This window comes from Lagopus muta, chromosome W, assembly GCF_023343835.1.
Source record: "Lagopus muta isolate bLagMut1 chromosome W, bLagMut1 primary, whole genome shotgun sequence".
Lineage (NCBI taxonomy): Eukaryota > Metazoa > Chordata > Aves > Galliformes > Phasianidae > Lagopus > Lagopus muta.
The window spans coordinates 1,957,715-1,985,370 of NC_064471.1; the positions used below are offsets into that span (position 1 = coordinate 1,957,715).

Sequence of the window (27,656 nt, forward strand, 5' to 3'; positions counted from 1 at the left end):
GGAGACCCCCACTGCCTACAGCACATGTGCAAGAGGGAGGGACCATATGCTGATGGGTTCTCGGAAATGTAGTGAATATGGATACGAATTCCGGGAAAATCATTTGATTATGTATTAGTTCGGCCTATATCTGTACCAAGCTTTTGCCCTATGTTGTGCAAGTTAGGTGGATCTATCCCCTTGCACCAGGTGTCTGCGCAGCACTGAGTAAACCATACCTGCCTTGTAATCTTACTTGGGTTACAGAGTTTGATTTCGCACGTCAGCACAAAAACTGTAAGAATTGCATTCATTTTTGATGGTAGTCCTAAAGTAGCCTCCAGATCTGGCATCAGGAAGGATTTTCTCTAGGGGCATATTGGCACCAACCATAGCTGCTTTTGTCCTTTTTTCCTTCCCTAAAGTACTAAAAAGGGATAATAATCTGTTTATAACAGCTGGTATGTCCCATTCATACAAGTTTGTCTCTCTAAATGTAAAGAAAAGAATTTTAGATGGAGAATAGCTTCATTTTGTTAAGGTTAAAAGAGTCTAACTTGGTATTTTTTCTAGAGATGAATATAAACTTGTATCAGAAAAATTCAGAGCAGTTTTCAAAACAAGCTTTAACACTTTTTTAGTTTGCTTGTGACAACAGTAATTAAGTCTCTCAGTCTATAATGATTCTTCGCCTAAATTTAATATACAGAATTCAGTTTTAAATGAGAAGCAAAGTGTTGCTAATAAAAAAATTAAGCACGATCCTTCTGGAAGTATATTGTACTATTTCTCTACATTATGTTATCTTGTAAGATATTTTAAAGTTTTAAATTTTCACACAAAAATACATCACTAATCCAGAAAATGACCAAAACATCAATAAATATGAACTCAAAGTAAACCACCAGGATGTTATAGCATTTAAAAAGCAGCCCACATTAGGTCTAAGTGCTGGTGAAAAACTGCTGAGACTATGTGTACTATAACTAAGGCAAAGACATGTAATTTTCCTCAGGAAATACCTTTAGGAGAACAATGAATTTAGTATGCATAACAGAAAGGGTGATAAAAAGGTTGTCCAGAAAAGCTTTATGCCACAAAGTTCATGACAATAATGGTGAGAAGTTCCTACGCTTAAAAACTTTCGATATCAACAAACAGATGAGATAGACAGTAAAAGTTTATGCACTGAAGTGTAGAGAGTTCCCAGCTAGATGTACAGAATGCCTCCTAAGTTCTCCTCAACTTTGTGAAATACAAGAACCAACAGAGATCAGGATCAGTAGGACAAAATCCCAGAATATATTTGCCAATTATTCATGGCCCTGCCTTGCAAGAGCTCTCTGGATATACCCTTTTCCCCATGACACAGTCATCATTTTTGTTCCATGTAAAGATAATCCTTGACTTAAGAAAAAGTTCCCTAGAAATGTTTGGTTTGAAACATGTAAATTATGTGAAGCTTATTCAAAGCAAAGACAGAAAAGATATAAAGATACTGAAAATGGTACAAAAAAATCTGATTCTGTAATCTACATGTTGACAAATTTTTGGGCTTCATCACTCCACCAAGCAGTAGGTACTTGTGTCTTAGATTATTCTACTTGAATGCTATCATCAGATCAAACATCTGGGATTTAATTTAACAGTTTCAGCTTTATCAAGCTGTCACATGAGCAGCCTTGTTTTGATAACAGTAGCTGCTCCAATTATGGCTTGGTTTAGGGTTTACAAGTATGATGATTCATTTGTGGCACGTGAGAAGCAATAAAAGGTTATTTTGCATTACAGCTTTAAAAATATGGGCACATTTTAATTTTAATTTATCACTTAGCTTTTGCTAAGAAGGCATTAAAATTGCAGTATAAGGCAAACAGGGCTTTTTGTTTAAATGTAATTTCCGTATTTAAATGATCCGTATTGATGCAGTGTTCCAGTGGGAACACTATTTTTTCCCAGTGGACCTTGATGGTGGTATGTGACATTTGTATTCAGGTCCTGTATTATCCATGTGGCTAAAGTGCTTCCAATTTTATCTCACAGCTTGCAAAAAGACACCAATAAACTTGCAGATTCCATTTGTTGACAAAACAGTCTCGTCTCAATCTCTGGCATCTCACAGTGCTCAACATTTAATTCCAAAGCAGAGCCTTACAGCCATCATGATCCCTGTGCTGGGTCACAAAGTCAAAATTTCCCCTTAGATTAAATAAATCTTTTCACTTTTATAGACCACAAGCAACTTTTACTTAATTTTGATGAATGAATATTAAGAATTACTGCTGTAGTAAGATTGCATGGACTGTTTTTTCCCCCTGAAGTTCAAAGGTTAACTGGCCTTTCCTTGAAATCAGAGATTTCAGTTCAACATGCATCAGCAGATATTTACTGTGCATTTCCATATTCCTCCATTTTATCAGTGCAATTTAAAAAGGCAAACCAAGGAGCTTCAGATAAGTAATCATTCCAGTAGAATAAAGTCTTCAACCATTGTTGCTGAGAGTTAAACACCTGAAGATCAGCATGTGAAATTTACCATTTAAACAGCAACAACATGAAGAATACCAGTTCATCTCTAAACTCTGGAAAGTGCATTCACATATTACTCTGACAAGTTGAAAGTGTTAATCAGCGCATCACTGAAGTCACGTCTATATTCTGCTAGCATGAGAAGTATAGCTAGCTACAGGCCTCGAAGTAGACTCTGCACTGCTGATAATGACCCTCTGAGCTCTTCCAGTCATCCAGTACTCAATCCACCTCTCTGTCCACTCATCTATCACACACTTCCTAAACTTACCAACAAGGATGTTATGGGTGAAAGTCTCTGCTATATAATGGACTTCTGTTTTCCTTTGTTGCAATTTTCTCAGTCTTAATGAATCTCCTCTTTTTTCCTTCTATTTCTCTCCACTTGCAAAATGATTTCTTCCTTAAACTTTCAATTTTAGTACCATGGTTTATATATTTACCCTCAGTTGTGTACATTTTTACTTTTTGCTTTACTCTTTTTAGATCCTCAGGATATTTACAACCTGTTGCAACTGTATTTGTTTCATACCAAGCTTCCTCTCCATCAACTGCAATTGTCTCATGTAGTAGATCAGAAACTCAATTTTACCTAAACTCAATTGAACAAACAAAGCTGCAGAATGTGGGAATCAAATGTTGTTTCTGCATTAGAATTGTATAATATTATTTTTATTTTATAATCTCCGCTATCATAGTTCTTTTTGGAAGTCCTTCTACTTAACTTGGGGAAGATCACCTTCCCAGGAACGCATACTCTGTATATAGGTGTATATATGTATATTTTGTCACATACACTGCAAGAATATCCTGCACGAGAGCAAACCAGAGAACAAGTCATGGCATGCCTGAGGAAGCGCCTGAAGAGACATGGGAAGGCCTGCATCATCCCCCAGTGCTCTTTGTTTGATGATGACTTTAAAGAAAATCACCATATCAATAGGGCAAGGAGAGCACCGAGACATCTTGGAACCAACAGGATGACAAATAAATTAACAAGTAAATAGCAAATGTAAACCTTCTGATAAGATTGTGAACCTGGAGTACCCAGCCATTGGGGAAACAGGGGAGGGGGAAGGCAAGGGGGAGAAAACAGGGTATAAAGGCTGTCATGTTGTGTCCATAGGCGCGCTCCTACTTGTGGGACGCCCGCCATTGCAATCGCGAATAAATTCTGCTTTTATCAGAGATACCGTCCTGACAAAAATTACTTGGATTATTTCCAACAATTTGGGGGCTCGTCTGGGATTATTATCGCCTCTTTGAGTGTTTCCCTACTGCCTTGCACAGGATAGGTGCACCCCGCTGATTTCAGCGGTCCTGTCTGGGTGGTGAGGTGACTCCTTGGTACGGCCGATAAAAAACCGAGACTGTTTCATAGAGGACGGACTCTGTAAAAGCCAAGGGGCAACGGTAACTTCGTGTACGTGTCAAAAAAGCAAGAATGTTTGTCCAGAGTTAATAAGCTTAGCTTGCGAAAACACAAACCTGAACGATTATCTTCCCCTTCTCCCCCCTCCTCCTTCCCTCCTGCTTCTTTGCTGACTTTTTATTTTCTCCCTTTTCTTTTACTCACCACCATGGAGGGTTACTTATGCTTCATTTCAAGCAACCTTTGAGTCACGGGGTGGTGTGAGAATCCTTCTCTGTTTTTTGGCTCAAAGCTTGCTTCCTGAGGTCTTTCTTGTGATAAGACTCTGATTGATTTGTTGAGGAGGCAACTAATGGGTGCTAACCGTGTGACAATGGATATCGCTTTGGGAACATTTGAAAGCCCCTTCCTCCAGAGCTCCTTGCTCTACAGAAGAGCGGATGAGAGTGCTCAGGAGTGTTTACTGGTGGAAGATCTGGCCTGCGACAAAACATCTCCAGCTAGGTGTGGGAAAATTGGGGAACGATACCATCGTGTCCTGTGAGAAACAGGATGCAGATGGGTACCCCTGCTCCCTCTTATCTGCTGGCAAGGCCCGGAAGATGGGAACAAAGGAGTTTCTGCTGAGATCCCAGAGCCAGAAGCTGCCACTCAAAGGAGAGCTGACTCAACCACTTTGGATTTGGACTGTCACTCCAAAGACAGCTGACTCGACCACCAGGAGGAAGAAAAAGACCCCCTAGCAACGGCCGGATCATGCGCAGAGTACACCACAACAGGAAGACAAACTGCATAAAAGGATCATGCACTGGTTCAAACCTCGCGGCAGTTGGTGGAACGCAGTCCCCTGTCGCCCAGCGCTGCATTGCCTCTTTGTTCTTTGCTCATTATAATTAATAAATTCAATAATTGACTCCTTAACTTTTGGTCTATTATTCTACCTATAACACACGGACCAAGGTAAGGGGATTTAACTCTTTCCTTGGGGGTCGGTTGAGACTCTTTGAATGTGTGTGACTGAGACGCGCTGTCAGTGCGAAGCGAGTGCTGAGTCCCGACCTGTGGTTCCGCTGTCCCGCGAGGGGCACGGCCAGGGACGGACGAAGCGGCTGTGTTGGTGAAAGGAAGAGTCTCGGGAGGGAGCTGTTGGTGTGCGGTACCCTGTGCACTTGACGAAGTGCCAGCAGTACACCCCTATTAATCCGAGATAGGAGTATAGTACTCCTGAGGGATTGGGCCCAAAATCCGAGAATCAGAATGTGGTAACCTGTGAGCTGGGGAGTTCACAGTAGCATTCTGGAGGGATGGGTAATAGGAGTTCCCGAGAGCAGGGGAAAAAGGTCCCCGGAATGGTGCCTAGAGAGAGAGCTAGCCCCTTGGGAGAAGTGTTTCAAAATTGGAAAATAATCCCAAAACTAGGAAAAGAACAGGGAAAAGATGTTTAAATACTAGGGAAAAGATGTTTAAATACTGTATACAGTAGGGAGCCACTACAGGGAAAATCATTATTTTGACCAAAATAGGAGTCTGACGAAAATTGGGCCTATCAGACTTTATGTAAACAGTAAGACTCCTTTTTCTGAAACAGAATTGGCTTAGGTCGCTTAATGAGTGCAAGGAGTAAAGAAATGTGCCTCGCGAGGAGTCCAAGTTTAAAGGAAATGGGAAAGAAAAGCAGAAAGATCATAAATGGGATCCCTTAGATAACTTCCCCCCCCCTTTAATTTCTAAAGCAGTGCAATTTTTAAAGCGGCGGTGACCTCTCCAGAGGAGGAAAGTGGGTGCTGCTGATCTGTGCAGGGTCCTGGAGAGAGGATGCGCTCTCAATTACTGAGGGAGTTGGAGTAATGCGAATGGGACCTGGAGAGTTTTCCTTTCTCTAATACTAATCTTACTAATACTTCACTTTGTCCTCTTAAGGCAGTCTTAGGTAAAAGGGAAATAGGGTATGGTAATGTAATGCCTGCTGTTTTTACTAGAAGAGAAGTTAGGAGTTGCAAGAAGAATTCCTTAACTGAGGATCCTATAAGTGTAGCAGAACAATTAGATCAATTTCTAGGGCCTAATTTCTACTCATGGATGGAAATGATGTTTATCGTTGATATGTTGATTATTGGAGAAGTTGGTTGGCAGCTATGCAAGTGTGGGAAATGAATACAGAGGGAAGGTTGAGCTCTGGAGGGAGGCAGAGAGAGGAAGGATCCTGAGGATAAATTGTACTGATTATTGTCACTGTCTTTATGATTGTTAAATGTTTATGTCCTGAAGGTGTTGTGTTATTTTATGTTGTGTATGTGGCTGTTATGGAACAAGGGGTGTCTAAAGTGATATGAGAAGACCCCTTGGGTTGTATTTTGGCTCACTGGAGAAACATTGTTGGTGAGCCAGGGGGAATATTGAATAAGAAACCAGGAACGTAAATGGAGTAATGAGACCAGTTGTATAATTGAGTATCCTAATCATGAGACTAAGTGCTGGGTGTTTGTGGAAGTTGAGGAATTGTGTTGTTTGATTTGTGGATTTTGAAGGCACTAGGAGAAACTGTCTTAATGGTATGTGGAAATTATGTGGAAATGCCGCTTTTAATGATATGTGGAAATGCAGTTTTAATGGTATATGAAAATGCAGAAATGCAATTTTAATGCTATGTGGAAATTACATGGAAATGCAGTTGTTAATGGTATGTGGAAATTATGTGGAAATGCAGCTTTTAATGGTATGTGGAAATGCAGTTTTAATGGTATATGAAAATGCAGAAATGCAATTTCAATGGTATGTGGAAATTGTGTGGAAATGCAGTTTTTAACGGGATGTGGAAATTGTGTGGAAATGCAACTTTTAATGGTATGTGGAAATTGTGTGGAAATGCAACTTTTAATGGTATGTGGAAATTATGTGGAAATGCAGTTTTTAATGGTATGTGGAAACGCAGTTTTAATGGTATATGGAAATGCAGAAATGCAATTTTTAATGGTATGTGGAAATTGTGTGGAAGTGCAATTTTAATGGAATGTAGAAATGCAGTTGTTAACGGTATATGGAAATTATGTGGAAATGCAGTTTTTAATGGTATGTGGAAATGCAGTTTTTAATGGTATGCGGAATTGCAATTGTTAATGGTATGTGGAATTGCAGTTGAGGGTACAAATAGTGGAATTGTGGAAAAACAAACCAAAAAAAAAATGGCAAAAAGGTTAAGGAAAACAGTGAGTTTGGGATATTAGAGTTGGGCCGGCACAAGAACACATCCCCGCACACCCCCCCCACTGCAGCTTGTAAGAACAACTTGGAGTGGGAGAAAGAGCTGGGGGCCGGAGCCTCCCGCTGTGATGTGAAGGGTGCAGTGCTTGTGAATGGGGATGGGACAGGACATTGGAAGTGAGAATAGCCGGCATCTGCAGAGCTGGGGAAACCCGGTATCAGTATGAGCACTGGAAGCCTGGGGAGAGAAGGGAGTGAAACTGAAATACAATGTTAGTAATGGCTGTGATGATGAGAGTTTGGGAAGTGAAAAGGGCTTGGGAAAAACAAACTGAGTAAGGCAAAGTTGAGCAAGGTTAACAGGGATGTCCTTACCTAGAAGAAGAGGTAAGGGGAGCCTGGAAGGACTCAGGGAGAGTTCCACCCTGCCAGGACTGAAAGCAGCAGGGGAAGCAGGCTGAAGAGGTTTATTCTCTGGTACCTCTGGGTGCGTCTTACTCTGTGCTACATCAAGAACTATTACCCGTAGGTGATTTTTGTAATAGTTGTAGCAGCTACTGGCAAGAGAAGTTTACTTTTTTTTTGGACCAATTAAATACAGACTAGGAGAACAAGTAGGAATATATATAAATTCTTGTACATGCCAGGTTCTCCAAAACGATTATTTGGGCATGACATGTTAGAATAGTTGAATGTAGAGATTAAATTCAGTAGAGACAATTGGAGCTACTTGTCAAGCAAGACCAGTGGACTGAAAATTTTAAGTCTGGCTTTAACACAAACTGGGAAAAGCAATGTTGTACTCCCAGAAGTTACGTAAATCCTAAATTGGGTATACACAGGATTGCAGGCATCAGGGATGCCTGACAGAATCTAAAATGCAGCCCAATGAAAGTTAAGTTAAAGATGGGAGCCAGCCCAAAAAGGGTAAAGCAATGCCCTTTGAGGATACAAGATTGTAGGAGGATAAAAGAAATAAAAATAACTTTTTGGATTTTGGATTACTAATTGGATAGAAATCCAAATACAACACCCAATCTTGCAAATGAAAAATTGGATGGCAAGAGCTATAGTTTGGTACAAGATCTGAGGGCAATTAATAGAAATGTTGAATATATACAACTCATGGTGTATATCTGTATTAACCAAGCTAAGGAATAAGTAGGTGGGGTTTACCGTTCTGGACTTGAAGTACACCTTTTTCTGCCTGGTTTTGCCAAAGAAAGTCTAAAATTATTTGCCTTTGAATAGGAAAACTCAAATATGGAGAGAAAAAAAAAAATAAATAAAAAATAATTAAAAGTAATAATAACTGCACAGTGATACCCAGGGTTGTGAGAACAGCCCAGTGATTTTTGAGAACTGGTCAACTCGCGAGCCTGAGATTTGGGTTCACCATCGCACAGTGGAACTTTACTGCAGTACGTGGATGCTACAGTAACAAAGGACTGTGTGCAATGGACTGTGAGCTTGCTGAATTTCTTGATTTAAATGGCTATCAAATTTCTCAACAGAAAGAACAACTGACCAAAGAGAAGGAAGCAACTTGCTGAACACCCAGAACGCCAACGCAGAGCTGCCTCCAAGCCAGCAGTGTGTGACTGCATGGAGACTGTGCCAGCTGGTCAGAGCTACAGGAGGAACCATTGGACGATGCTGAGGAGTCCTGGATTCATCGATGGAAGCAGTTTTGTGAAGACAAGGAAACCGTAAGGCAGGACATGCAGTAACTGCTACTGACAAGGTAATTGAAGCAAAACCATTACCTGTGGGGACTTCCACTCAGACGGCTGAAATAATTGCCTTGACAAGAACCTTAAATATATGGATGGATGCTAAATATGCTTTTGGGGTGGTACCCACTCGTGGTACCATCTGGAAAGAGCAAGGATTGTTTACATACAAGGAAAACAAATTCAGCATGATGTAAATCTACCAAAGAACATCATGGCTGTTATACATTGTAAAGGACATCAGAAGAGTGACACTGTACAGGAAACTGGAAATATGATGATGGATCAGGGGGCAAAACAGGCAGCTGAAGGAAAAGAAATTGGTGAACGGCTTTAATTCCAGACGGTAAACTTGAAATACCTGAACCTTAGTCAGAACCTATAAGGTACTCTAGAAAGGATAGGAATCTAATTAATGAAGGGAAGAGGGCAAGCTGACAGATGGGTGCATACCCAGATGGACACACTGTTGTGCCCGTTAGTATTGTATAGAATTTAGTTCTAAGGGAACATAATAAAACATGGGGGGTACAGACACCAGAAAGTAACTGTACAATCCTAGTACCAGGAACAGGATACAAGTGGGGCATGTTGGAAAGGGAACCTTCCAGGACAACAATTGCAAATTGATTTTTTTAACTGCCAGGAAAAATGAGGGTTTTGATATATGCTAGTTCTAACCAATACCCTTTCAGGGTGACCAGAAGCATTCCCTTGCAGGACCAGTAGAGCCAAGGAAGTAACCAAGGTACTTTTGCAGGAGATTATTCCAGGGTTTGGGAGTCCTGCAACAATACCCTTCAACCAGGGAACTCATTTTATTGCAGAGATTGTCCAACAGGTCAGCAAGCATTGGGAATAAATTGGCAATTGCACACAGCACACAGACCACAGGCGAGAGGTCAGGGGGAAAAGATGAACTGTCTAATTAAATCACCGGTTGTAAAACTGGGCCAGGAAGCTGGACTATCCTGATCACAGTTGTTGCCTTTGGCTCTCCTTAGTACCAGAACAAAACCTAGAGCCAAAGAGGGGTTAAGTCCTTTCAAAATACTGTACAGAAGGCCTTATGTTGTACAAAAGGGAATTTCTACGCAAGTAGGGAGCAAAATACTAACTGAGCATGTGATAAGTCTGCAGGAATAGCTTTGAGAAAAGGAGAAACTGGTTCTAGGAACTAGAGCCCAAGGCCTTGATATGGCTCGATAATATGTATGTAACAAATCTCTTAAGATTCGCCCCTGGAACCAAGGTGGGTAGGTCTGTTCCAGGCGCTGCTAACATCCCACACAACAGTGAAAGCATTGTAGATACATCATACTAGAGATAAGAAGGTCCCTCGAACACAATGAGAACTGAAATCAGCTGGACCCTTAAAACTGTGAATCTAAGGACAGAAATGTGGGCTCTTGTAACTGTTAGAAATGTTGATTTGATGAGTGCAGCATTTGATGTAAATACTTATGTATCTCTTGTGACAAACGTTATTACATATCAATATTGTTTGGTATGTGGGCAAGCTAAGGATTTAAACTTTTATCTTCTTGTTGTTCCTGATGATTTTAAGGCAAGAAATCAAACTGTTGCAGGGTTTGAGTCACTGTCCTGGTGGGTGATGATCAACAAGAATGTAGATTGGGTTAACTACATCTGTTATAATCAATGGAGATTTACAAATTATACAAAGAGTGCAATAAAGAGAATTGCAGGACAGTTACATGCCACAAGTAGGGTGGCCTGAGAAAATAGTATCTGCTAAGATATGATAAAGGAATGTATATGTAACACTGGGTACCCGTTGTTGCACCTTTATCCCAATAACACAGCTCTGGATGACATAATAATGAAGGCATTGCAAGGGCTTGGTGCCACCCTTGGCAATGAAGTGGCAGAAAAGAAATCAGGAATAGATACTTCTGTCACTGGATGGTTGGAGTTCTGGTTTGGTAAATGGAAAGGGGTGACTGTATCCACATTTACTTCTTTGATAGTAGCAGCAGGAGCCTTGATGGCCACTGGTTGCTGTGTTATCCCCTTTGTGAGGGGACTAGTAGAGTGATTGATAGAGAGAGCACTATTGAAGCAAGCACTAAGGGAGCCATTACATTTGGATAAAATTATGGTATTAGAGAAGATGGGAGATAAAGAAAGTGAAGATGAGGGCGATGTCTATAAAAGTGAACCTTAAAAAAAAGAATTGCAGAAATCAACAATGTATAAAAAAGAAAAAGGGGGCAATTGTGGGAATCAAATGTTGTTTCTGCATTAGAATTGTATAATATTATTTTTATTTTATAATCTCCGCTATCATAGTTCTTTTTGGGAGTCCTTCTACTTAACTTGGGGAAGATCACCTTCCCAGGAACGCATACTCTGTATATAGGTGTATATATGTATATTTTGTCACATACACTGCAAGAATATCCTGCACGAGAGCAAACCAGAGAACAAGTCATGGCATGCCTGAGGAAGCGCCTGAAGAGACATGGGAAGGCCTGCATCATCCCCCAGTGCTCTTTGTTTGATGATGACTTTAAAGAAAATCACCATATCAATAGGGCAAGGAGAGCACCGAGACATCTTGGAACCAACAGGATGACAAATAAATTAACAAGTAAATAACAAATGTAAACCTTCTGATAAGATTGTGAACCTGGAGTACCCAGCCATTGGGGAAACAGGGGAGGGGGAAGGCAAGGGGGAGAAAACAGGGTATAAAGGCTGTCATGTTGTGTCCATAGGCGCGCTCCTACTTGTGGGACGCCCGCCATTGCAATCGCGAATAAATTCTGCTTTTATCAGAGATACCGTCCTGACAAAAATTACTTGGATTATTTCCAACAAGAAGACTAACTTGGTTTATCTAGTACCACAATAAAGTTTCTCTTCACTCCCAAACATGCAGTTGTTTCATTATACACATGAAGACTTAGATGATTTTGAAGTCTGTGCATTTACCCAGTTCATCCCAGAGCTGCCTATACTTGTCAGTCATTGCAGTTCCTTGTTGTCTCCAAAGCAACAGACGAGGGTCAGCCATGAACTGGTCTGTTATCAATGTCAACATGCGAGCTCCATTTGAATCTCTCATCTTTAGCATCTCTCGCACCTAGGAAATGAGCCTTTTAATACAAACATGGAAAAAAGAAAACACCACAGGGCAAACTACGTGCTGCAGTATTAAACATTCCATTTCTGTGTTAAATAAAAAATACAATTAATGTCTATGAAGTGAAATTTTTAAGTAGAAAGAAGTCTGCCTTCCCAATTTTAACAATGATTTTTATTTCAGTATCCCATTGCAATTCTTCAAACACACTTCTTCCATATGTAATCCACAGGTGTATTATACAGGCTACTGCAAGACTCATTTCTACAGGTTTCTTCAACATTTTTGGGTGTGCAAAGCTGTAGATGGTTGAAACATTATTTAATATCCTTAAACTGATCTCAAGACACACCAGATTGCAACTGCTGAAACAGCTCATTATTAACAAACAAGTTCAGCCTGGCTGGAGGAATGAGAGGAGAGAAAAAAAGAAAGGTTTAGAATACTTAACATACCTTTGCAAAAAGCAAATTGAGCTGCTTTTCTGATCCATGGTATCCACTCTGTGAGAGGAAGAGTTTAACTTGTTCTTGGACCTGTTCCTCATCCAAATGCCAGCAGTTTTCATCATCTATGCTAGCACCTGCTGTTGGGTCAGGAGCACCTGTAAACAGTGACAAAAGAAATCAATGTTCTACATAAAGATTATAAGTTGTTGTTTATAAGTTGTTGTTTCTGCATAGGAATAAGATAAGAATTTTATTTCATGTTCTTAATTTATAGGTCTGAAGACTGCAGCTTGTCTGTCCAGCCATCTGGAATACCTCTGAGCCTTGAGTTAAAGACAAGTTAGACATCCCACCCCTAAATAGTGTGACCCTTGAAAAGGATATCAATAGGCTCATTATGTTGGAAGACTACTAATTTTTGGCGCTGGACAGACAAGACCTGAGTGACTGAAAATTTAAGGAGGAGAAGTTAAATAGTACACATGTATAGCTAGCATTTCATGCTCATACACATTGCGTGAAGTAAAAATATGCCTGCCTGAAGAAGCATCATGAAGACCTCCTGCTCCCCCCCCCCCCCCCTCCACCTCCCCCATGCTCTTTGTTAAACAAAGGAAGAGTCCTTTGGACAGAATGGAAAAGGCCTTATCAATATGATAATGTGGGAATCAACTGTTGTTTCTGCATTAGAATTGGATAATATTTTTATTTCATGATCTCCACTATCACAGTTCTTTTTGGGAGTCCTTATCTCTGATAAGTTTACATCACTTATCCTCTAGACGAACCTTCCCAGGAACGCACACTCTGCATATAGGTGTATATATATATATATTTTGTCACACACACTGCAAGAATATCCTTCACGAGAGCAAACCAGAGAACAAGTCATGGCCTGCCCGAGGAAGCGCCTGAAGAGACATCGGAAGGCCTGACATCATCCCCTCCAGTGCTCTTTGTTTAACGATGACTTTAAAGAAAATCACCATATCAGTACGACAAGGAGAGCACGAAGACATCTTGGAAACATCAGGATGGCTGCTGACTGACATCAGATAACAAATAAATTAACAAGTAAATAGCAAATGTAAACCTTCTGATAAGATTGTGAACCTGGAGTACCCAGCCAGTGGGGAAACAGGGGAGGGGGGAGGCAAGGGGGAGAAAACAGGGTATAAAGGCTGTCATGTTGTGTCCATAGGCACGCTCCTGCTTGCGGGACGCCCGCCATTGCAATAAATTCTGCTTTTATCAGAGATACTGTCCTGACAAAAATTATTTGGATATTTCCAACAGTAAGAGTACTGAGACATCTTGGAAACAGAAGGATGGCGACTGGCTGGCAACAAGATAAACTATGAATTAACAAGTGTCAGAATGTAATTAACAAATGTAAAACTGCTTAAGATTGTGAACCTGGAGTACCCAGCCAATGGGAAAACGGGGGAGGGGGTAAGCTTGGAGGACACAAGGTACAAAAGCTGTAATATTGTTGCCATAGGTGTGCTCCTGCTTGCAGGATGCCTGCCATTGTAATCATGAATTAAAATTTCTTCACCAGAGATCCTGTCTCCTATAAATTATCTCAGACGTTTCTGACAGGTCCAAGGGAGAGGAATACTGCAGAAGGTTATAGATTTGTGTTTCATCCTGTTTTGGATGTCTTGGCTTTAATATAAACATTCTTTAATTAAATTTCTCCTCAGTAGTCTTAAGCACTTCATGGAAAATAAATGACAGCCTACCAAATGCTATTTAAATAAACAATATTTTATTAAAAAAACACATTGAAATAAAGATGAACTTTTTCCTCTCATATGAGCAGGTATACTAGAATGCTTTTACAAGGAAAATTGCACTTTGCATAGTACTTCTACAACTGTGATGTTAAAAGAACTCTTTCCAAAACACCTGTGTATTTCCTGTACCTTTTGCAATCTTGCTTGGGTTTAAGTGTTTGCTAGTGAGTGGTGCTGTTGATGAACATAAGGAAAATCATCACCTCAGTGCCTCTGAGATGTGATGGCTCTGCAAAGCTAAACAAAGAATTAAAAAATCCCTAAACAAATCCAGAGTCTTAAAGCACTGAAGGCATTTCCATCGTAAGTAAGAGCTAAAGCTGTGTGAGACTAGTGCTTTTGAAGGAGCATTTTTACATACACAATGTTATCAGCATGGAGTCGAATAACTACCTGAATTAGCCTAGTGCAAACTAAAGTGACTGGATTTACATTGGGAAACACTTTGACCAGAGATTTTTCTAACTCAAATATTCCAGCTAAAATAAGTGATTTTCCATTGGTGGCCTCTTCTGAAGCTGAAAAAAATTAACTAAACCAAGTACTTGCACCATCTAGCAATCTACATATTTCTGAAAAAGCCTAGACCTTCACTGGGTATTTTTCAAAAGGTATTAAAACTGAAAAGGTTGAATAGCACTTACCTAGACTGTAAAGTATTTTAAGTATTCCTGAGACTGAAGTTACATTAATATTTAGATTTTGGGCTTGTCAGTACTTTGGAATCTCTATCTCCATTAGTTTTCAATAAGGTGTTTGAAATTGAATCACATTACACAATCTATCATGTTTAAATTCCAGCCTATGTTACCTCTGTAGCCAATACTAAAAGAAGGATACAGGAGGAAAGGAAAATTATGTGTTCAGATTTGCAAAAGCTTATTTTCAAAGAAGTCCAGAGAACATGAAAAGGCAGCTACAGGTCTTCAAACATACAGAAATTAAACATTGATTCTATTGATTTAAGACTTTGTTTTGATATAGGTTAGTTTGCTTAGCAAAAGGAATTACTACATTAGTTTAAGAACCAATATGTTAGTTTAGCAAAAGGAATCCATAAGTAATAGTTCTAAAACTTTCCATTTCAGCTTTAGTGGGTGAACAGTCTTGTTTTTCCTCAATAATTTTGCACTGGGGACATAATAGATTACTTTTATCTTCTGGCTCAATGATTTTGCTTCATGAGAATTACTGCAGTCACAATAGAATACTTTTATCTTTTGCCTCAAAACCTGCAAGGGCATTTTCCTCGGGTTCCACATACAGTGTTTTTAAAAAACGTGGTTCACTATGGCCTAATAAGCAATGGAAATCTTCCAAACTGGGGAAAGTGAATGAAAATGCGTCAAAGGGTTCAGTGATGAAGCTGATGGTGAAAAAAGGGGAAGTAGGTGGGCACTCAACCACCCTAAATACCACTGAGCATGACCAAAGGGACATTGTTGTAACCTTCACCCGTTCGTTTTCCCTGGGAGACCGCAGCTTGGCCAATTACCGAGGTGACACCAATATGGTGAACAGCAAAATGGCACTTTAATGGAACTAACACGTGCTTATATATGGAAAGGGGGAGGGCCTAACGCGTTACAACCCGAAGATGGCGCAAGCGCCTAATACAACATCTCCCCCTCCCCATGCCAAGAAGAGCCTTGCCCCGTTACAATACACGATGTGCTAAACCTAAACAACATATATCTTAGAATTTATCCTGCATTCTACGATATTCCAATTGCATGTAGATCATTTTCTCAGTCATTCATTGTATACAACCTTGCAAACATCGAAAGATACATGGCAAACACAGCATTAATCCCAAAAATATAAGAAGCCCTATTACTAATGCTTTAAGTAACTGCTTAAGCCATGGCCCAATCCCACCAAACAAATTCTCCAACCAATTTCCGAAGGGATCTTCCTGTATTCCGATCTTTTTCGTATGTTCCTTTAGCAGTTGTAACTTCTTATGTAGCGATTCACTGTGATCGCTTAAATTGAAACAACAAATCCCTTCAAAGTCGTTGCATCCATGACCCTGTGCCAGGAGTAGGAAGTCAATCGCCGCTCTATTCTGGAGCACAGCATGCCTAAGGCTATCAACGTCCATGAGTAGTTCGCTTAGGAGCGCAGAAGTCATGTTGGCCTGTTTCACGGACCAACAAGCTAGTCTTTCTATGTCCTTAAGCGCTTGAGCCGCGGCTACTCCCGGAGCCAGGATGGATGCAAATATTCGTGCCGTTGGTCCCCAAAGGTGTACCTCGTCACTGCAGTCTGATCCTAGGGTGTGAATACTTCGCCTTTTCCGAGTCCCTTTACTCATGTCCCTGACCAATTGTACCCACTCAGAGATGCTTGGTGAGAGAATAATTTCCCCAGGTAACACAGTCCCCCCACCGGTATCCTCGGGATACCCTGCCAAGCCCTGTCACCACATATCAGGAACACCCCTGGTGGTAGCATCTTTGAACCTCCGACAACACTAACTCTCTCATTACTCCTATCCAGACCATTATCATCAAATTTACCTTTCAATAGTTTTCCGGTGGTGACATTATATTGCGGTCTCCTGCGGGGGTATCCGTACCCTCCCTGCGGCCAAGATTGTGTGATGTTGCAGCAACAGTTACTCGTGGTGATATTGCACCACTGCTGTGGCGATGTACAATTGTTACACAGGGAACCTTTCCACCCATTCGCGGTTTTGAAATTATACCACTGCCGAGTACAATTTACCACGTACCCACAGTACGGGCCAGACCACCTGAACACCTCACCGTTCAGCGGGTTAACAAGCATGTGTGGGATGGTTCTATTACGGCTAGAATCCCACAGCAAAGATCTACCCCTCTTAAGGAGATCCTGCGTGATCCCATGTTGGGAAAGCAATCCTTGTAAGGCAAATTGTTCAAAACATATGCATCCCTCTGAATTATTACCCACTCTCTGAGATCCCATAAGCAGCAATTCAGGGGGGTCCCACGAAAGTGATGTATTGAGCATGCGGATCAGGCAAGCCGAAATATTAGCACCTGAAGCAAAGTACTTTTCGCAAGCAGTTATATTATCTACGTATCCCAAAAATAGCAACCTATCAGTAGAAAAATTCAAAGGTACCCCTATAAGGCACGTGTGGAATGGTGAAATGGCCGATTGCATGCTTAGACAGAAATCCGTCCTCCCTGTTTGGCGAGCCCAAGTAACCCACAAATTCCCAGGCTGCTGGATCAAGTGAGTACCTCCCACCGGCGACCAACACAGACAAAAGAGGCACAACGACATTAGCATGGTAATTCTCGTTGGCAGCAAGGGTCCCTTTTCTGGGTCCTTTTCCTTCATGTGGGTATCCTTTGGTTCCGGGTTCTTCGAGTGCCCAATCAACATAGCCTGTAACAAGATACTCAATTCTTGATTATTACCTCAGTAGCTTTAACATCACCAACCTCCGGCTTGATCTTCCTTGAGGGTACCCATCGAATGTCCCCCATTTCTTTGTTTTTTATCACCGCGTAACCTCTGCCCCATACTAATATGGACCACCCCGCTTCCCAAGATTTTAACCATTTAAGCCATTTTCCATTTTAACCTTAACTGGTGGGCCTTCCTCGATAATTTTCAGCTGCCAATGTTTCTGTATAGGGGTCCTTGTGCTTTCCCCGTGCTCAAAATGATTTAACGCATACAATGCACGAGCCAAGATTTCTCCTTGAAGTGATATTGGGATCTTCCCTGTGTATCTCTCCCCCTCCCCAAGCACACGAATCTTTTCCCTGAGGAGGCGGTTAGCCCTTTCTACAATGGCTTGACCTTGCGAATTACCCGGGATTCCTGTACTATGTGTGATGTTCCAGCGGGCCAGCCACTCTTTAGACGACCGTGAAACAAAGAAAGAGCCATTATCTGTTTTTATGTGGTGCGGCATTCCCAAGACCGCGATGGCCGTGGCCCAATGATGCTGAGCCGCCGCAGAGCTAGTGCGCCCGTGCTGTGTAGCAACGACGACGGTAGAGGATGTATCAATTGTTATAGCAAGCCATGCTCATGGGGCCATTTGTGGTTCCATCGTAAAATCTGTCTGCCAGATGTCCAATGGGGCGAGACCACGGGGATTAATCCCCACCCCGAGCGCTGGTGCAGAATTGCAGTGCGGGCAAGTTTGCACAACTTCCCTAGCAACAGTGACAGGAATGGAGCAAGTCCGAGCTAACGCTCTAGCCCCTATATGTAATGCAGAATGAAGGTCACGAGCTTCCCACAAAGTAAATACTTGGCCCCCCGCTAAACGATCCGCTATATCATTCCCCATAGTGAAAAACCCTGGAACATCAGAATGGCTACGGACATGGAGGATGGCAACAGGCGCAGATCTGGCCACCAAAGCATCCTCCAACAAAGCTGCAGCTGTCGTATTCGGCTGTCCCTCCATTCCCATGCGTAACAGCAACCGAGCTACGAATGCCGAATCAGTAACGATGTTACAGGGAGTCTGGGGCCAGAGGCATAACACCACTGCCACCGCTCTGGCTTCCAGCATCTGAACGCTCAACGAGCCATCAGCTATCAACTTAGACTCCCACTTGCCACCCGGAACTTGCCAAAAATCTACTCCCTGGCCAGTCGCCGAAGAGGCATCAGTGAATATTGTAGGGCCATCTATGGGGGTGTCCAACACTCTGTGCCGTAGGGATATCTGAAGAGGTTTCGCCAGATCGAAAATCGGCAGTACATCAGTGTAACTAAGCTTACCACTGAAATCATGCACCGCCAAGGAGATCTCATCCGGCAAAGGCTGAGCATTTCAAAAAGCCCCCGGTAGGTACACAATATCCAGGTCCTTTGCAAAGGCCCTTACCGCGGTGAGGCGAGCCTTTTGGAGCAGAGAGGACAATTGCTCCAACCATGGAGTAAACGCCCTCACCGGCTGGGCGGAGAACAGCCAACACAATGGACGCGGGCGGGAGCTAAGGGTATGTCCTACCACGGCTGACGGTCCCTGTTGGCATCTGGTTACTGAGCCTTCCAGTGGCTGATCTGGGTTCCACCTTGCAAGTGCATTTGTGGAGCAAGCTGTCAGTATCTCTTGCCAAGCTGAATTCATATCCAGGGTCCATTCCCTTTCCTCATGTGGGTTTGACCCCTTCAATTGGTCATAAAAGGGCTTCATGAGCCATGCGGGAATGCCTACTGCGTTTCTTACCCATTGCATAACCCCCACTAATTTTTGAACGTCCCAAAAGGTGGTAACATGGGGCTTGATCTCCAATCCCTCTGGGATTACCGTCGCAGACCCGAATTTATATCCCAGGAACTCAATTCCTGGTTCTCTTTGAATCTTTTCCTGTGAGATAACAAACCCAGCAGTTGTGAGCGCGGTAACTACATTCTTCTCCAGTGTCCACAACTGAGAATCGGTCGGTGCAGCAAGCAATAGGTTATCCATGTAATGTGCAATTTGACAGTCCAATAATGACCGCTGTCATGGTTCTATGTTTTTGTTTTTTGTCTTGTTTTTTTATGGTTTCAGTATTCCACATCAAAACATCATGTAGTGTATGGGGCATTAAAGTGTCACTGCCCCAATTCCAAGTACCTATCCCCGTACATTACAGAAGTCACGGGATCTGGCCCTTCCGGGTGGGGGGGGGCGCTCTCTTGCTGCCTTGCAGTGGGTGCTGGAGGGTGCTTTCCTAGCCGTTCCAAGCTTTTCAGGTTTGACTTGGTCCCGGGAACTCTCTCTCTCATCTTGTCTGATTTATTAATCCCAATTTCAATTAAATTGTATTATATTTTGTTATCTTGTATTCCAATATTATAGCAGAATAAGTTTTCCTCCATAGATCGTTGCCGCTGCTCTTTTCCTCCCTTCCTTCCTTCCCATTTTTGTGGGACTGGGGTGGGACGGGGAGGGCAGAGGCCAGTCGCCCCTGTCACGGACATAGATTGATCTGGTCAACTCCGTGACAGATTTTTTTTTGGCGCCCAATGTGGGGCACGACTGCTTTTTAGCTTTTAGAACGAATCTTTTTTTTCTCTCTGCTCTTAGAGAGCTTCGTTACGGAGCATTATCAGTAGTTCAGGTTTCTGTGCTGCAAAACCTGACCTTGAAAGATTAGGCGTACTGCCAGTGTTCTGGGATATTTGTAAACTTTGAGCACTACTTAGTCTGGGTAGTGCCTTTTTTTCCTTTTTTTTCCTTTTTTTTCCCCTCCTCTTGTTAGCTTCAATTTATTAACCCCTTTTTAGCAGGCACCACCGATGAACCCACTCGTTATCGTGGCGGCGCTGCGTAAAGGATTAAAAGCAATGGTGTTACTCACAACCTACTGGCCAATAATCCATCTCACAGTTATGTGTTGTGGAATTGCATTCATATATAGCTACCTAAGGGCACTGATGGAGACACCTATGTTTTACCTACTTGCAATGAGGTATGATTTGAATTTTGACATTTACATCCCAGAAGGAATGGCTAATTTCACAAACAGCTACATCCCAAATGGAATAGCTAATTTTACAAACAACACAATGTTCAGACCAGTCTCCGGGTTTTCTTTTCGGTTTGTTAAACGTTTTTCGAATCTTGAATTAATACTCATGTTCTTGTTTGTGTCATCAATTCTCCTGAATGTATTCCTAAGCATTCGTAATAAGGAGTCTCCTCCAAAACTAGAGAATGATGACTGGCAGGGAATATGGAGAGGTTTAGGAAAGGTTTTAGAAGCATGGGGACCCGCAGTGTCATGGGATTTTACTCTTGAACACCTGTGGGATCCTGAGAAACTAAGCCAGTATTTGAGTCAGGGACTATGCGGCTTACATAAATCTAAGGAGGTACAACTTATTTGGGGTTTGGCTTGTGCTTACTATGCCCTCTATAATACCATTCTGGAGAGAGAGAGTTTCCGAGCTGAGGTTCAAGCCAAAGGGGAAAATCCCCAAGTCAAATCTAATCAATCACAGGAGACACCAGTAACAATTCCAGCTGCTCCTGTGGAGGGCAAGAAATGGAAACGAGTGTCTTCGCGTCTTGAACGAAAAAGAGAAGAAGAGGAGGAGGAGGAGGAAGATCCAGGCGAGGGGCCCTCCTCAGAACCACCACCATCGCGAAAGGCAAAAGCGAAAACTAAGAGACATGCAGAAAAGAGTGATGAGGAGGAAGTCTCTATTACTACTCGCCGGCCTCTAAAGATGACTGAAATCCAAGGTTCAAGAAAGGAGTTTACACGGCGCCCGAATGAAACTCTTGTTTCCTGGTTGGTTTGCTGTTGGGACAGTAGGGCCCATAGCTTGTCTCTGGATGGTAATGAAGCTCGCCAACTAGGTGCCATTGCCAGAGATCCAGCTATTGATAGAGGAATCAGTCGATGTTCGGATGAGGCTGCCTCCCTCTGGGAACGAGTGTTAATAGCTGTGAAGGAAAAGTATCCCTTCAAAAATGGCTTGAAGATTGCAATGAAAAAATGGGATACAGTTGAAAAGGGGATCCAGTATTTGAGGGAAATAGGCGTGGTGGAAATGTTGTATGACCCTAACTTTGTTCTTAACCACCCACAACAAAACCGCTACCCTGAAAAAGTGAGGACAACGCCTGAGATATGGCAGAAACTCTTGACAACAGCACCAGCCAAATATGCCTCTACACTAATGTCAGCGTGTGACAGATTCAACGAACAACAGAGAACGCCCTTAGTTTACGAATTAATTGTTACGCTCCAAAACTACGAACAATTGCAGTCCCCAATTCATGCTGCCGTGGTGGCTGCTATATCAAAAATGACAGAGCAAGTGTCTCAACTGCTTACCCGTGACAAACCTGTAGCAGTATCAGAAACGCTTGATGAAGATCAGGATAATCAAACGAGTCTAGCGATGGATGTGAAGGAGGTGAAGGAGACGGTGAAATTTTTGCGAGCCCACTTAACTAAAGACGATGAACCTTCCTTCTCACGTGCACCATCAAAAATCTCAGCTGTTAGAGGCAAATGCTCTCCGGCTCAAGTAAGGGATAATACAGCGCAAATTGCCTTATGGTATTACCTAGGTGACCATGGAGAAGACATGAGGAAGTGGCACGGTCAACCTACTCCTGTACTACAAGCCCGGGTGAAAGAATTACAAGGCAGATCAAGCACCAGTGCAGTTGCTCCAGTTACCACATGTAATAAATAGAGGGGCCCTGCCGTCAGTCGGGGGGGAAAGGGATAATAGAGTATATTGGGCTGTGTGGATTAGATGGCCTGGCACATCAGAACCACTGAAATATAAGGCACTGGTGGACACGGGTGCACAGTGCACTCTGATGCCCTCGAGTCATGAAGGGACAGAATCAATCCCTATTTCGGGAGTGACCGGGGGCTCTCAAGAATTGACTGTGTTGGAGGCTGAGATAAGCCTCACTGGTAAGGACTGGCAAAAACATCCTATTGTGACGGGCCCAGGGGCTCCATGTATACTAGGTATTGATTATCTCAGAAGGGGGCATTTCAAGAATCCTAAGGGGTATCGATGGGCCTTTGGAATAGCTGCTGTGGACACAGGCAACATTAAGCAGCTGTCTGTTTTGCCTGGCCTGTCAGAAGATCCATCTGTTATGGGGCTGCTGCAAATAAAAGAGCAACAGGTACCGATTGCTACAAAAACGGTGCACAGGCGGCAGTACCGCACCAACAGGGATTCTTTGCTCCCCATTCATAATTTAATTCGTCAACTAGAGATCCAGGGAGTGATCAGCAAAACAACCATCAGGTAGACCGAGCTGCCAAAATTGAGGTGGCTCAAATAGACCTGGACTGGCAGAACAAGGGTGAATTATTTCTGGCTCGGTGGGCCCATGAGACCTCAGGTCATCAAGGGAGAGATGCAACATACAAATGGGCTAGAGACCGAGGGGTGGACTTAACTATGGATGCCATTGCACAGGTTATTCATAACTGTGAAACATGTGCCATCATCAAACAAGCCAAGAGGATGAATCCTCTGGGAGGAAGGGCGATGGCAAAAGTACAAATATGGGGAGGCATGGCAGGTTGATTGAATCACCTTGCCACGATCTCACAATGGTAAGCATTATGCGCTTGCTATGGTGGAGGCAACCACTGGGTGGCTTGAAACATATGCAGTACCCCATGCTACCGCCCGAAACACCATACTGGGTCTCGAGAAACAAGTCCTGTGGCGACATGGCACCCCAGAAAGGATTGAGTGAGATAATGGGACTCATTTCAAAAATTCTCTTGTAAATACTTGGGCCAAAGATCATGGCATCGAGTGGATTTACCATATTCCCTACCATGTACCAGCCTCTGGTAAAATTGAACGATACAATGGGTTGTTAAAAACGATGCTAAAAGCACTGGTTGGCGGAACATTTAAGCACTGGGAGAAGCATTTGGCAGAAGCCACCTGGTTAGTCAATACCAGAGGATCTATTAATCGTGATGGTCCTAACCAATCCAGTTCCCTACATACCGTAGAGGGAGATAAAGTCCCCGTTGTACATGTAAAGAACATGTTAGGAAAGGCAGTTTGGGTTCTTCCAGCTTCTGGAAAGGGCAAACCTCTCCGTGGTACAGTTTTTGCCCAGGGACCAGGATCCACTTGGTGGGTAATGCAGAAGAATGGGGATGTTCAGTGTGTACCACAAGGAAACTTGATGCCGGGGGAGTGCAGTTACTAATTCTATGTATATGTATATAGCCATATGTGTGTAATGCATTTTAATCATTTTTTGTTTGTTTGTTTGTATATATGTATATATATTTTAAGCATGATGTAGCGATGTAGAATAAGGGGTGGAATGTCATGGTTCTTTGTTTTTTTTGTTTTTGTTTTTTGTTTTTGGGTTTCAGTATTCCACATCAAAACATCATGTAGTGAACGGGGCGTTAACGTTTCACTGCCCCAATTCCAGTAACCTATCCCTGTACATTACAGAAGTCACGGGATCTGGCCCTTCCGGGTGGGGGGGGGGGGCGCTCTCTTGCTGCCTTGCAGTGGGTGCTGGAGGGTGCTTTCCTAGCCGTTCCAAGCTTTTCAGGTTTGACTCGGTCCCGGGAACTCTCTCTCTCATCTTGTCTGATTTATTAATCCCAATTTCATTTAAATTGTATTATATTTTGTTATCTTGTATTCCAATATTATAGCAGAATAAGTTTTCCTCCATAGATCGTTGCCGCTGCTCTTTTCCTCCCTTCCTTCCTTCCCATTTTTGTGGGACTGGGGTGGGGCGGGGAGGGCAGAGGCCTGTCGCCCCTGTCACGGACATAGATTGATCTGGTCAACTCCGTGACAACCGTCTAACCTGCTCTATGACCTTGCCCACTACGAGTTGACAAATCATGGGCGAGCAGGTCATACCTTGTGGAAGAACCTTCCACTGATACCTTTGGGCGGGTCCCCAGTTATTTACAACCGGGACCGTAAATGCAAAAGCCTGTCTGTCCTGCTCTGCCAGGGGAATAGAAAAGAAACAGTCTTTAAGGTCAATGACCATCAGGGGCCATTTCTCTGGGATAGCTGAGAGTAGAGGTCCTCCCTGCTGAACCGGACCAAAGGGAATTAGCTGTGCATTAACCGCTCAAAGGTCATGCAGCAACCGAAATGACCCGGAAGCCTTTCAGATAACAAAAACGGGTGTTTTCCAATTACTAAGTGACGCTTCTACATGGCCTGCCATAAGCTCTCGCGAAACAAGCTGTATAAGCGCTGCCAATTTATCAGCTGGAAGGGGCCACTGATCCACCCAAACGGGAGATACATCCCATTTCCACCGTAACAGAATTGCGTGTTGCAGTGCTAAATGATGGACAGTGGCCCTTATTATAAATTTGTCAACTTTACTCCCAGCTCAAGAAGGATGTCTCTGCCCAGTATAGATCCTGGAATCTGGGCTAGGGTAGGGGTAATGAAAACAGTCTTCTCTATAGAGCCATCTCTGCCTATGATCGAAAGCTCCACTCCTGTGTCAGCCACTTTGGTAGGTACCTCAACCCCCATCCCGGCAAGCACCTTCCATGTAAGAGTCGCCGGCCACTGCCGAGGCCAATCGTTTTCCGCGATAACAGTAATGTCCGCACCAGAGTCCAATAAAGCCATAAAAAACACCATTCGGGGCCCCGATACTGGGAGCTCCAAATCGAATGTCATCATGACCTTAGCTAATGGTCGCTCACCTAAGTCCATGGCTAATGCAGCTGTAGGCGTAGCATTCGCGGCCCAGTTCAGGGAAACGGGAAGGAGCCCTGGGCCATTGGCACCCTCCCGCTCCCGTTTCCCTGCGGCATAACCTTGAACTTTCGACATTGGTGCGCAATGTGTCCGGGCCCGTCACACAGTTGACACCTCTTCTCCTGACTCTGCAACCCCCCCTGGCCCACTCTCTTAGGACATTGCGCTTTAAAGTGACCGCACTGTCCACATTTGAAACAAGGGCCTCTATCCTTTTCTTCCCCAACCCGAGCGGCTGCCATCACCGCTGTCCTAACCACCGAGCTAACCGAAGCAGCCATCCCTTGCATGGCCGTCACTAGACCCTCATTGGTTAGAGGTGCAACCTTCTGGTGATCTAATACATACTTGATGAGTTCTCCTGGGGTATTCAAGGTCCCTGGTGCTGCCCTGATAATTTGCTGAACATCCAGCAGCGATTTTTGTTTAAGGCAATCTATGACGACCAGAGGTTGTCCTCTGGATCGGATCCTTCCACTGCGCGAATCAAATGATTCGCAAAGTCGGAAAATGACTCAGAGGGCCCCTGTTTGATATCTGTCCATGGAAACACAGGCTCTGCGACCCTAGCCACCGTTTGCAAGGCCTGAAGAGCTGCGGTTGTAAAGGCTGCCAACTCCCCTGCTCTAAGTGCTGTTGCTTGGCCCTCTGGGGACCCTACCACACCCTCCGCTAGGCCCTGGAGACACACAAGGTTAGTCCTGTCATTCCGGCCCTGGCCATTCGCTGGATGGCGGTGGTCACGGGTGGCAGTGGCCACCACAACCTGAAGCAGCCTATTCCACTCATCATACCACAGGGTATATTTTACAGGTTCAAGGATGACACGCATAAGGTTGATCACATCATACGGCAGGAGGCTAGAAGCCATAAGAGCTTCTACTGCCGACATGGTCACGGGGGAACACAGACCATTGCTTTTAACCAAATCCGCAAGGCGAGTAATCGCCTTGGTGTCCAGAGGGGTCCAAGCTGGACCCTCTGTTTTTACTACTACAGGGAGAGCAAAGTAGTTGTCGGATCCGCTGTTCGTAAATCCTCTCTCGCCCTAGCCCAGTCAGTGAGTGTAGGTGGGGCCCATGAGGAAGTCACTGCAGGATCCCGCCCTCCCTGGGTGAATCCCGAGGCTGCTCGCACCGGGACGCCACACCCACATCCTTCACAAGATGGAGTGGAACATTCCACCCCTTTTTGGGAGCGGCCGGGGCAACAGAGTCAGGCAGCAAGGAAGCACTGCCCCCGCTCTCACATTTCACCAGCTGCGCCATATCCTCTTTGGCCAGCTCGCCCTCCCCCACTGCCCTCTTAACAGGTGTGCAACAGGCTATGTTACATTCCTCCGTACTTCCCCCTCCCCCCTCATCCCTGAAGGGTTTCAACGAAGGATATAAACCCTGAGCTGGATAAGGAGGCGGGGATGGAGCTTCTCCGTCCCTGCGGTCCAACGATCCTTGCCCAACTTCCTCCCGCCTTGGTGTCGAAGCCATCGCCTCGGGCGGGGCCGAGGGGACAGGCCCCAACTTGCCCTCCAGCAAACCTGCAGGGGAGACAAGATCCCCCCCCGTCCCCAGCCCTAACAGCTTCCTAGCTCGATCACTCGCCATTTTCTCCTCCCTCGCCATCTTAAGCACCCCCAAAATCAATCCCCACACCTTGAACTCTGCTGCCTTTGGGGTAGTCATTGCCCTCTTAGAGAGCGCGGCGGTGAACGCATCCCAATTAGCGGAATCGTATAAGTCAGAGGGAGATGCCAGTAAGCCCTCCCTCTCCAGCAGCGAAAGTACCCGCCGCAACCTCCTTCTTAGAAGGAACATTTCTTCCGCAATAGGTTTTACATGCGCAAAGAATCACCTTAATAACAGCTTCCATATCGCCCCAGGCTAAACGTGCATCTAGCCTTCACCGGGCGCTTCCCCAAAACTTCTCGGGGGATCCTGGCTCTTTTTCCCGAGCCTCCCGCCTGACAAGGAGTAATGCGCACTCCTCCCCGTCCCCGGGTGTATGGGAACTGCTGAGTCACGGCCTGAACCTCTGATTGATCACCTGAGGTGAGCCATGAGTCAGCCAGAGGAGCACAGGTGAAGGCAATTCACCTGTGCTGCCAGAAGGGGGGGAGCCTGACTCCACCCCTCCTAGACCTATTTAAGAGCTGGCTACCAGAGGGGAAGGATCTCTTCTGGAGATCCTCCTCTTTGATATCTTCTAGTGAGCTCAACCCAAGGGTAAGCTCTTCTACCTATTCTCTTTTGTGATCCCTGTTTGCTG

At 43.8% G+C, this 27,656-nt stretch overlaps 2 protein-coding genes across 4 annotated transcripts in view; one reads left to right on the top strand and one right to left on the bottom strand.

Annotated features, from left to right (window-relative positions):
• The window catches only part of LOC125686398 (zinc finger SWIM domain-containing protein 6-like), a 522,860-nt gene that overhangs the window by 262,389 nt on the left and 232,815 nt on the right, over positions 1-27,656 (bottom strand). The window contains exons 3-4 of the mRNA XM_048930326.1: positions 12,379-12,527; positions 11,773-11,923 (exon numbers count right to left, since the gene is read on the bottom strand). Of these exons, the coding sequence (XP_048786283.1) occupies positions 11,773-11,923; positions 12,379-12,527 (300 nt within the window). The remainder of the gene's footprint in view (positions 1-11,772; positions 11,924-12,378; positions 12,528-27,656) is intronic.
• LOC125686416 (uncharacterized) overlaps positions 1-27,656 on the top strand; it is a 269,413-nt gene that overhangs the window by 236,020 nt on the left and 5,737 nt on the right. The window lies entirely within an intron of this gene.